Source organism: Schistocerca serialis, chromosome 4, assembly GCF_023864345.2.
Source record: "Schistocerca serialis cubense isolate TAMUIC-IGC-003099 chromosome 4, iqSchSeri2.2, whole genome shotgun sequence".
Lineage (NCBI taxonomy): Eukaryota > Metazoa > Arthropoda > Insecta > Orthoptera > Acrididae > Schistocerca > Schistocerca serialis.
This window is the reverse complement of record NC_064641.1, coordinates 156018074-156030647: the sequence shown is the minus strand read 5'-3', so window position 1 is coordinate 156030647 and position 12574 is coordinate 156018074. Positions and strand designations below refer to the sequence as shown.

Sequence of the window (12574 nt, the reverse complement as noted above, 5' to 3'; positions counted from 1 at the left end):
AAGGGTGGGAGTGGTAGGGAGGGTGTGGAGGGGGCAGAGAGGGAGGGGTGGATAGGGGGCAGGATGGGAGGGAGGGGTGGGAGGGAGGGGTGGGAGGGAGGGGTGGGGGCAGGGAGGGAGGGGTGGGAGGGGGCAGGGAGGGAGGGGTGGGAGGGGGTGGGGAGGTGTGAGTAGGGGATGGGGAGGGTGAGGAGGGGTGGGTGGGGGTGGGGTGGGGAGGGGGCAGGGAGGGAAGGGTGGGGAGGGGGCAGGGAGGGAAGGATGGGGAGGGGGCATGCAGGGAGGGGTGGGGAGGGGGCAGGTAAGTGGGGTGGGAGGGGACAGGGAGGGAGGGAGAGTGGAGCAGGGAAGAGTGGGGAGGGAGGTAAAGGGAGGGCGGGGTGGAGGGGGAAGAATGGGGGAGGACCGGAGGAGGAGGAGGGGTGCGCACGGGGGGGGGGGCAGGAGTGGGTGCGCACAGGGGGCGGGAGTGGGTGCGCACGAGGGGGGGGGTGGGAGAAGTAGGAGAGGAGGAAGGGGCAGTGGATTGGCGTGAGAAGAGGAGGGGTTGGTGGAGAGGGGGAGGGCGAGAGTGTGGATGGACACAGGGGGGAGAGGAGGGGTAGCCACTGCTGGCTGTGAGATTGAAACAATGCCTCATTTATTCAAGGTAAAGTGGTAATTGTTCCATTCTACAATTTTCTTTATTACTTGCAAATGATCCATGACCTCAGCAAAGCCTGATCATTAGACTGTGCATCCACTGGTTGGCAGAAACAGGAAAGCTCATCGGTTGAGTGGCTAAAAGCTATCAGATGGCAGGAGGGAAATAAAATACCTTCTGTGGATCAAGGCTGGAGGAAAAAGAAAACTTGGTTATCAAATTCAAATCGGGAGATTCTCAAACATATTCAGGGGTGAGGTTCAGGGCTGTGGTGCATGTTGTTGGGGCATGCATCCGAGACAAACAAAACTGGTCAATTGCAAGACTAGGTGTCTAAGGATTGCTACAGCAAGTTTTCAGAAAGTAATCAACTGTAAAATTGAAAGCCAAATTTTATACTAATTAAGAGACACTATATGAAAAGGAAGATTGAAAAGGCCATCACATTCCCTAAGGCAAGAATATGGATGCGATAAATGCTAGTGTGTACTTCTTAAACGATGGCAAAATGTGCAGCATTCTGTCATTACAAAAAAGTGCATATTGCTATCTGCATTATTGATACTATGATGGAATGTACTGCTGAATTAAGCATGATTATAGAAAGATGATGTAAATATATGCTGAGTACAAGTAATAAAATGAAAAGGGACTATGTAAAGGTGGACTGAGGAAAATTTCAAACTGATTTCAATGAAACAGGCAAAAGTAAAAATGAAGTCTGAATAATATTGGGCAAACACGTGAGCGATAAAGTGGTAGAAATATTCATAAAGAGTGACCTTCACAGCTGAGTAATGATGTGTCCCTTCTCTCTGGCACTAGTCATGAGGGCCACTGAGATCCTGTATGCTCCCTTGAATACATTGATTCCCTACTCATATGGCACTAGGGGTATCCTGATCAATGCAAGCAGCAATGAATTGATGTCTCAGTGGGGGTGTGGTCTTGCCACCATGCTGGTAGACGTTACTCTTTCTTACATGAAACGTAACATGGTTTTGTCACAACCAGCCAACATAAAATGCGATTTTTGAATCAGAAACCTACTGGATAATTTTCATTTACATAACGAGTGCAGATGATGTTACTTTGACCTACTTTGTGTGGTAGTTTTGGAATGCTACTTATTTGCATATCCAAGCATGTAGAACACTTGTTGCCAATTTGAGATTTGTTGCATACCACCTACGTGCTGTTTCAATTTTGGTCAACTGTGTACATGTGCCTTCGGACAGTACTTGAAATTTTGCATCCTGGTAATAAGTTTTAGCCAGCCATTCTCTCCCCTTTAATATGCATGAATGCACACATACAGGAAACTATCAGCACTGATATATGGAAATACAGAACTATTTGAAAATAATTCCACATATTGGATTGCACCTCAATAAATAGCAGTAACTGCAAAGCAAGAGGGGAAAAGTACATTTAGCTTTATTAAAGTTTAAGTCAGTTGTGTCCAAGCTACGGCCCATGGGCTGCATGCAACCCAAAGCAAGTATTAATCTGGCCCAAGAAGTGAACATCTCTCACATAACTGGTAACAAAAATAAATCCATTTAGTCAAGCTATGGTAAATTGAAACATTATCATAAAGATGGGATGAAATACACTGTCATACTTTTAGACTTGATGCAAGAACTTAAAAATTTATTTCAACATTTTTCAAAAAATACTCAAAATTTTTGTATTTAAGTGATACCTTTTACAAACAATATATCCCTCACTGCAAAGTCATGTGTTACAGATGCCATCTTTTTTTTGGAAGCACATACTTGTGTGAAGAGTTATTTTTAGGAGTAAAGCACACAAAGAGTACAAACAGAAGCAAAATCTCAGACAAACAAGTTGGGAACGCCTTGAAAATAGCAACCACTTCGATCAAACCTGATACTGATAGATTATTTTCCCAAATTCGAAGTCAAATATTACAATACTTCTATTATTTGTAATTACTTACATGTAAAATTATTAATTAAATCTCATAAATAAAATGCCAAATTAATTGCATCTTGCTTGTTTAGAATAAAGAATCATAAATTAATAAACTCTAACTTACTTAAATGTCGTAACTATATATCTCTGACCAGCCTATTTTTCTGGTTATTGTTAGTGTTAAGTATATTACGTGCAGTCCAATACTCATCTTTCAGTGTGCCTCAGGTAAGCTAAAAGGCTGGATCCGTAGGCTTAAGTATTATACCTCTGGAGTCAGTGCTACTGAAAAAGTCCAAAGAGGTAACATCTACAGTATGTAAGTGGAAACACTGGTTTATTGGGCATTCCTGGAAGATGTAACAGGGCCGGTATTTTTGGAAAATTCATATTTTTTTTAATGATTAGATGTATATTTAAAAGGTTTTCAAGCTATGTGTCTGAAACTGTGTTACTTTTCTTTCTTTTTTTATGAAGTGTGGTGATCAGGAACTATGTGACTGGATGTTTACTTTTGCAGAAACTTCGATAATTTTTTTTTTTCGAAAATGGATTTTGTTTTTTTTTCTTTCTTTTTGCTCTATTTTATTCTGCTGAGAAGCAGCAGCATTCTTGTGCAGGTGAACAGATTGCTTTGTTGATTTAAAGTGTTTTTTTTTTCTTTTTTTTTCTTTTCCTGCCCAAATCAATAATTAAAAAAATTGCAGAACATTGATATCTTCCTTTCATGGGCATTCATAACATTCCAACCCATACTCAACAACACTACTTATACAACCAATAAGGTACTTAGATGGAAGTAGAACTTAAATTACTCTATTCGCATGTTAGGGGAAGACTTTTGGTGTGATCAAAGATTGACAGGTTTTGTTACCTGGAGTTTAGTGCTGAGTGTGAACACTATAAACAGGCAATTGGCCATGAGTGTAAACAAACTAGAATTATGACCACCAGAGGAGGAGGAGGAGGAGGAGGAGCAGTGAGGGGAAACATGCCCTACCCCCTCTCATAAGATAGCCAGTCTTCACCTGTGTTGTATGTTTCTGCAAAAGAAAATTGTCAAACAGTCATAGGAATCGCAGATCCTTTCTGGTGTTTAACAATCGTAACAGAACTCTGTGATGGACCAGGATTAGTCTCTTTACTCATTTCAAAAGTGGAAAACAATGATCAATGCACAACAGAAAGCTTTCAGTAATGGCTGCCATGTAACAGCTTGCTAAGGTTGGCTCTGTCAAAAAAACGGCTCTGAGCACTATGGGACTCAACTGCTGTGGTCATAAGTCCCCTAGAACTTAGAACTACTTAAACCTAACTAACCTAAGGACATCACACACATCCATGCCCGAGGCAGGATTCGAACCTGCGACCGTAGCGGTCGTGCGGTTCCAGACTGTAGCGCCTTTAACCACTTGGCCACTCTGGCCGGCCTTGGCTCTGTCAAACATGGTAATTGAGGCCCGACCTCCACCAGTATTAGATGCACTTAAATTGAAAACACTCAACACCTAAACCTGCCATTTTAAAAGCATCCACATTATACTAACTTCTGAACTTCAGAAATCAGACAAAAGTACATGTTTCTTTATACTAAGACACTAGGTCCCATGGCAGAGTCTTATGTTACATTTGATGGAGATTATTCAGCTGGATACAACTGACTTGGCACCAAAGCATAAAACACACTGACCCATTGTTGTATATGTGCACTTTTTTTTCTGCAAACACATTCTTGTGCACATTATCTTTCCAACGTGGGCTGCACCAGATGATGTGCAATACCAGTAACTATAAATTGATCACATTTTTGATACTTATATACAGAAAATAAAGCTATTTCAGACTATCTTTGTTGAAATAGTTTGTCTGCATACATTTCTCTATGAAGTAGGTTTTATTTGGTAATTTTACATTTTGAGACAGAGTCCACATCTATATTTGCATTTATCACAAAAAGTGAATTTTTCAGATTACTAGTAATGATTATTATTGGAAAATTTACAACAGAATCTTTGAACAAAAGACGGTTCTTCGCATTAAAGTTTGTTGATTGAATTTAGACAAATGGTAGTTGAGATAGCCTATAGAATATTTTTGTTGGCTCTACAATATTCTGAAAAGGATAGTTGCTACTCACTATAAGGGTGTCCCAGCTATCTTGTCCACCCAAAATATCTCTGGAACAATAACAGCTATTGGAAAACGACTTTCACCAGTATCAATGTAGGGCTGGGGCCCATGAATGTACATATTTGGAAACATTCTAAAACGAAAGCATTTGTGTTTTTTAACAGAAAATTATGTTTTTTAAATGGACCTCCTATATTTTTTCTTCAGCAATCCATAGCATGACAAAGCACATACACAATGGCATTGATTGCATCGCAATATTCCCATTACATCCCGAGATACTGAGACACGAAGTTGACGCTTGAAACACCCGACATGCGCTGCTAGCGCACGTCCTAAGGCTGAGGCGTAAACCCCATGCTACACAACTTACCACAGTCTGTGGCAGCTGAAGTCACTAAGTCACTGCCTGAGAATGTGGTCGTGTGTTATTTTTCCATCGAGGATTTTCCATTGTTTCATTTTGTTGGCTCTATTACATATCTTGTATGGAGACAGTTAGTTAGGTTAGGACACATACAGAGGCATACAATCAGTGATTCTTAAACCATCCCATTTTCACACGGAACAAGAAAAGGGGGGAGGGAGGGAGGGAGGATGTCGCTTTGTCGACCTCCACACAGTTCGTTATTGTCTGTGCTATGATAAATCAAATTAGTACAACACATACAGGTACTATTAAGAGTTTACAATAGCAGAATAAGAATAATGTAAAAGCAATTACCTGTTGAGTGAATCTGCGGGTGAAAAATGGAATAAAATATTTTATGTCACATTTTGCAAACCCTTTTATCCTAGACTGAATGAAGCTAACTTCCATCTCTTCTTCTGTGTATTCAGATAAATGTTCTGAATCAATTGTTTGTCCCTGAAAATTTTTAAAAAGCTTAGATTATTGTTTCCAAAATACAAACACACACACACACACACACACACACACACACACACACACACACACACACTCTCTCTCTCTCTCTCTCTCTCTCTCTCTCTCTCTCTCTCTCTCTCTCTCCTGATATTTGTCACATATTTTTACATTTCATCAAATAGAGGAGATGGTTGTTTAGCAATGCCACCATACTGTTCCACAATGTATTCAAATTACTTTTATCTTATTACTTCATATTCTTTTGAGAGAAAAATTATTACTTTTTCATAGTATAATTAAATCTGCATAATTTAGAATTACCTCTTTTTATACTCAGTGAAGCTCATGTTTGGTATTAGAACAATGGAAATAACTAGACAGAAAAATTTTTCATAAACTAATGATAGACAATCACTCACTAGCAGATGAATTGTGCATGATGCATATCCACACACAGATAAGGTAAAGGCTTAAGTCATACTTATCTGATCTGTCTGCATGCTCAGTCACCACCAATGATTTACCTATGACAATTATATGGAATTTTACAAATAGCAAAAAAATTCGTTGAAGATAGTTCCACCTCATACTACTATGCCAGCTCCTTCTCCATTTCTCTCACTACACACCTGGGGCACTTTTCAAATAAATTTAACATGCTAGCTGGTTACTGTCTGTACTGTCTCTTGTCACTTATTTCCCTTGAACATCTGTGACTTAACTAAATTATCTTAATCAGTAAGCCATTATATGTGCAGCTTACTGAGTTATTAATACTGGACTTTAGAAGAAAGTATCATATGATCTGTTGCATTTATAGTAACATTAAACTAACAGTTTGTTGAAAGGTCAATTGCATTACAAGATAAACAGAAGAAGAAATTAAGTCCCACTATTAAGCGGAGAAAGGCAGGAGGGAAGGAGGGAAGATTAGTGTTTGATGTCCCATCTACAATGACGTAATCAGAGATGGAGCACAAGGTCAGATTTGTGAACAATTGGAAAGGAAATTAGTTGTTTTCTATCCTGGCATTTACCTAAAGTGATTTCTCTAAATCGTGAGAAACCTAAGTCTGGATGGAGATTTGAATGATCATCATCTTGGATGCAAGTCCAGTGTGCTAACCACTGTGCCAACTCACTAAGTCTCAGTGAAGAAAGTATCATTTCATGCTTCGGCTGACTTCATCTTATGAACCCATTGTACTCATTAATCAGTGAACTAAATCAATCTGACAGTTGTTTTTGTTAAAATGAGGCAGAATAAAAGTAGAAGACAAGACCATCCATGTGCTAACGAGATGCTACCCTACTTGAGGTAATGCAACCTATGTTTCTGATTAGAACAACAAATAAGTGCATAGATAAATATTTGAGCCAAATTTCACATATTATCTACAGTAATGACAATGAAATAAGAAAGTGAGTAACGCTTCATCTCTGACAATTAGTCATGAGCTATAAAAGATGATAAACTCTACTCTGAACACGTCACAGAAGATTATTTGCTATTTTTCCAGATAACACCATCAACATCAATACAGCAAGCAACTGTTTGATATGAAGTGCAAGCAGTTTACAAATAAATACTGCACACACATTGCTCACGTGTATGAGAATGTATACATAAATTATTAAAAGAGCACTGATTCAAAAGCTAATAAAGCCTCTGTGCTGTTACATTTTTCTATGCATCATGCATCCAGCACTGGTTCGTAAATCCACATTTTTGTGAAGGCTACAGCTGAGACTAATGTATTCACCAATTTTTAAAGATTGTTTAATTTTCACTTCTTTAATTACAAAAACCCGTCTACTGATTGTAGTAATAAAGACATGCACTAGTAAAATTAATTTTTTTCTCATAAAATTCATAATTTTTTAGAAATAAGAAATGAAGTTTGGCAACATGTATGTAACCAGCAAATCTTGAAGGGACATTTGTAGCTATTGGGATTTCAACACCTAACTTTATGGCATTTTTATTTGGAGAAATAATATCTTCACACGATTTTTCGCTGCTTGAAATATGCAACAGAAAAAACACTTCATACCGTTAGTTTGTTTTTCATTTTCCTTCATTACTTCTGATTTTCTTTCTTATAATATGCACCAGATAGTTTCTTTTTCTCAGGGATATTTTTGTCAGTTGTCAGGAGCCAACACCAATTTAAAATGACACGCGTAGCACTGAATGACATCAGACGAAAATATTTGCATCGAGCAGTGAGCCACACAAGATTTATAATTTAGTTATCACTGAACATTATAATAAAAATATATATTAGGGCAGATCACAATTAACAGAGAAAACTGACATATGAGAAAGCATATGGTAACAGAAACAACAAAGTTCTAGTAAACATGGATTTACACATGACCCATTTTTTCAAAAAATTATGACTGTGTGGCTAAGAGTCACCACATGAAATGTCCTAGTTAGAACAAATAGATTTGAAATGTAAACTTTTTTCTTAAGTCCCCATATACTGGTAATTGGGTTCAAATTTCAGCCATGGCCTATCTTACCTTGCATATCATTGTAAACTGAGTTATATGCATGATTGTGTACTGGCAAGTTTTGCTGCTGATGTAAAAAGCCAGCTAATGCAGCAATATGATCCATGATGGACATGTCAAGCACAGCCCATTCCCTGACCTCCAAAGTTACCTGACCACAGTCCTCTGGGTTTGTCTCAAAGGTGGAGTGTAATACATTTTAACAGGGGCAGTGTACACTGCAGTCTTGTCAAGATTTATGATGTAATCTGGGCTGTTTGAAAAATTCATAATGCACTGCAGAGATGAGTGCAGTAGTGCCTCCAAATGTGATAACAACACATGAAACACCTCCTTTAACAGGTGTAAGTGCACAGTAAACTGTAACATATAACATGCTGAAGTAGTATTGTACATCTTGTTGAAGTAGGCCATGGGTGAAATTGTAACCCTGTTACATTGTATTTCAAGTAAGTGTATACTAAGTAGGACAGTATTTGATACTGAAGTCAGTGCTGCCCATAACCACACACTTGATAACTTTGCAAACAGCTCATTTTTTGGACCCATGTTAAACTGAAGGTTGAGCTCCTATTATTGTATATTTTAACCCATATCAGTTGTTGGTACAACTTGTGATTTAGTCTGTAAAAAAATTTGCACTTGGACGCCTCTTGGGCCTTAAACTGGCCCTGCAAGCATCAGTCAGTAAGTGGTGAATTTACTCATTCTCTTTTAGGTTTATTTTGATTGTCTACATGCTTGAATTTCCACTAGTCCACTTCATGAGTGATTTACCATTGCCTAATATATATAAATTCAATAAAGAAAAAGAAAACAGCATACCCATTCTCTTGTTTTGCTCAAAGTAATTTCTTTTTCACGGCGTCGACGACGGCTTCGACCCTTCTTACTGGCAAGTAGTAACTGTAAAATTTAAAACAGAAATATATAACATTGAGCAAAATAATATTTCAGTAGTCTTTTATGGGTGCAGGTGAAAGGGAGTGGAAGAGTTTTCTGAGAGAGGTATTAATTATCTAGCTGAAGACACTATAGTGTTTCAGGAATAGCTTCAAACTGGGTGTATTGAAGGATTAAATAAAATTTAGTGATACTATAAAGAAGTATAATTGGAATAACTAAAAATGTGTTGTTAAATATTAGAGTGCAGGCCCAAATAGTTTCATGCTCTCGCACTCACCCATAAAATTATAAAGTGTGTATAAATATCTCTGACTGAACGATTCGATTCTGTAATATGTAACATCTTTGGAATAAATAGCATTACATTTTTTGTTGTGTTTAGCAATTCAAAAAACTTTTCTTTTCTTGCAAAAAACCACATACATTTTTTGACACATACTGCCAGAGAAAAACAAAAGCTTAATTGAAATTTAATTTATTATTACTGTATTATTATTATTATTATTATTACAAATCAAGGTAAGGAATAGCACCAGCAACAAAGGAGTACATGTACACATGTTTACTAATCAGCAAAAAGAAACAACAGGGGCATGACAAATAAAAAATTTAAAATATTTTGAATGAGAGGGAGAAGAAGTATACTGGAAACAATTCAGAAATAAAGCTGGTCAACAATCGATACCCAAATTTCATAACAGAAGGGACAGAGAGCTGTCAGATGTAATCTCTCAAAACTGAGACCTAAACTTTAAATAACTGAAGAGACATGAATGCAAAACAGAGAAAAGCAAACACAAAAAAAAAAGTTGAAAAAAGTGTAGGGTTAGGCCATTTAATGTTGAAAGCAGACCCCAAGATCATTTTGTCAATAACCTTTTTTATTCAGAAGTCGCGTATGACCAAGATTTTCACATACAAAGGGTACTATGAAAGTTTTGCAAATACAGCTTTATTTATTTAACTGTTTTGAAGTAATTCCTGCCACACTGAATACACCTCTCCATCCTCTGACACCAATCCTTCAGTCAGTTCTCCCAAGTTTCTGTAGGGAGTAAGGCACAATCATCCTAAGCCTGCAGATGGTCCTCATTGCTTGAAAACTGCATTCCTTTCAGCTTCATTTTCACATACGGGCAGGGGCGGTGGAAAGTGTGTGTGTGTGTGGGGGGGGGGGCGGTTTATGGGGGCTATAACCCCCCCCCCCCCCCCCCACCAATGGAGCATCATATTACACTGGATAAAATGACTTTAGAAATCAACGAATATATTACTTCAACAGATTAATTTTTTTATAATTATGTAGCAATATAGGTTGCAATATATTTTAAACATATTTTAACAAAAGAATAAGAGCAGCAAATAGTTTACTATCTAAACCCATAAATATCATTTAACTTAAAATGGGTGTCTTATTATTTATTAATACACATTTTTTACCCTGAACTCCAAAACCAGAAACTATCCCCTCTCCCCATTAGCTCCCCTTTGACCGACTTCTAGAATCGCCCCTGCATGTGAGAACAGTGCAATGCCACAAGGAGCAAGGTCTGGGCTGTAAGGAAGGTGCTGAAGAAGTTTCAGTTCTGTACCCCACAAATATTTGGTGCATGCTTTGGTGGGATGAGCTGGAGCATTGTTGTAATGGAGGAACCAAGGTGAATGCCTCCAATAGCATAATAAATTCCCCACTGGCCTGTGTCTGTGGTGTGGTGCGTGTTTCAAGCAGTTATTCACCTGGATAATTTTGTATCCAGGCACAACAATTGACCTGGTGTGACAGAGACATGATTCATCTGACCAGGTGACATGTTTCCACTGACCTGTGGTCCAGTCTCTATGATCCTGTGAGCACAGCAGTCATAACTGATGATGTTATTGGGTCAACATGAGAACACATAGGGGTAGTCTGCTGTGGAGTCCCATATTAAACAATGTGTGCTGAACAGCATGTTCTGAAACATTTCTGCCTATGCCAGCATTATATATTGTCATCATAACTGCTACAGACTGCTGTGTATACTGCTTTACAGGGAGAGCAAGCCTCCAACTTCCACATTCTGTGATGAGATGTGGACATCCAACATATTTCTGCCTGCTCGTGGTTTCTCTGTCCTTCAACCACTCCCACAGATGTTCATTGCACTGGGCCATAATCTGTATGAGGTGTGCTTTGTGTGTGTGTGTGTGTGTGTGTGTGTGTGTGTGTGTGTGTGTGTGTGTGTGTGTGTGTGTGTTTTCTCTCTTATAAAGGGGGCTTTGACTGAAAGCTTGTACATCTGCAACTCAAGTGTGCCATCTTTACAGTGAGTACCCATCTATCCTTTACGTAATATTGTTGCCCTTTGCCCAAGTTGCTTATGTCAGAGGATTTCCCTATTTGTGGCCTATATTGTCACTAGGATGATTCCCCATTGATCTTTGCTTTCCTTAGCATGTTTAATTCTCTCTGATGCCTCCAGGTGGCACCCACTCTTGGAGTGGGCAGTAGTCATAGTGTGTTGGCCCCTCAGTGTCTGTCTCTATTCATATACCAATTATTTTAAGTTGGCATTGAAAATTAAAAGTTGACAATAAAAAGAATTGTTTGAATGACAGAAAATTTTGCTCGATATCAACAAAAATAAGCAACAAAAATATGATTGATTAATAATCTTCAAAATGGAGGAAGGAAAATAAACTTTAAAAATTCACTTATGGAAATTGGTACCATATGTAACATTGAGTTTGTTCACTAAACTTTACGTCACATGATGTTAATGTAATGCAAGTAGGTTGATAAAAAATCTATTCACCAAGTGGCAGCAGTCACATACATACAAAAGGTATTAAAGTCTGCAAGCTGTCAGAGCCAGTGGCTCCTTGTGCTGGCAGAAGAGTTGAAGGGGAAGGAAGAGGGGTGAAGGAAAGGAACTGGTGAGGTTTAGGAAAAGGGGATAGAGTTTGGAAAAGTCACTGGTGTAAGACTTGCCCCATGCACCCTCCTATCACCACCTTTACCGGCCCTGTAACTGGCAAAACATCCACTATCAAAGGAAGAACATCCTGTGAAACAATATGTCATATACCATCTGATCAGCCTTTTACATCGGCATGACTACCATCGAGTTGTCAGTAAGGATGAATGGGTATGGACGGAGGGTGTATACTGTGATCACATAATATCCTGCTGTACAGAATGCTCTACAACATGACAGTCATGACCTTGATGCCTGTTTCACCACACATGCTACCCCCAGACATCAGTTTCTCAGAACTGTGTAGGTGGGAACTGGTGGTACAACATGTCCTTGGTTCTTGTCACCCATCTGGCCTTAATTTATGTTTATTTCTTTGGTCTCAGCAATTTTTCACAATAATTATTCATTTTTTCACTCCCTTTTAGTTTTCTACATCTTTCATTTTCTGACCTTACTATTTTTCACTGCGCCCCCCCCCCCCCCCCCCTCCATCACATACAATGCATGTAGCTTTTCACTCTTAACATCTCATGCACGAAGTTTTATCAGCAATCTCTGTCTTCCATATTACCCTATCTTCCACCTTTAAGCTCTTAGGTTTTCAAATCT

The 12574-nt window shown here is 38.7% G+C and overlaps 1 protein-coding gene across 1 annotated transcript in view; it reads right to left on the bottom strand.

The window, feature by feature from the left end:
- Positions 1-12574, bottom strand: part of LOC126473971 (sodium/hydrogen exchanger 8) — a gene marked incomplete in the record, with an annotated part of 38660 nt that overhangs the window by 3522 nt on the left and 22564 nt on the right. Inside the window, 2 exon segments of the mRNA XM_050101356.1 lie at positions 5436-5579; positions 8925-9005. Of these exon segments, the coding sequence (XP_049957313.1) occupies positions 5436-5579; positions 8925-9005 (225 nt within the window).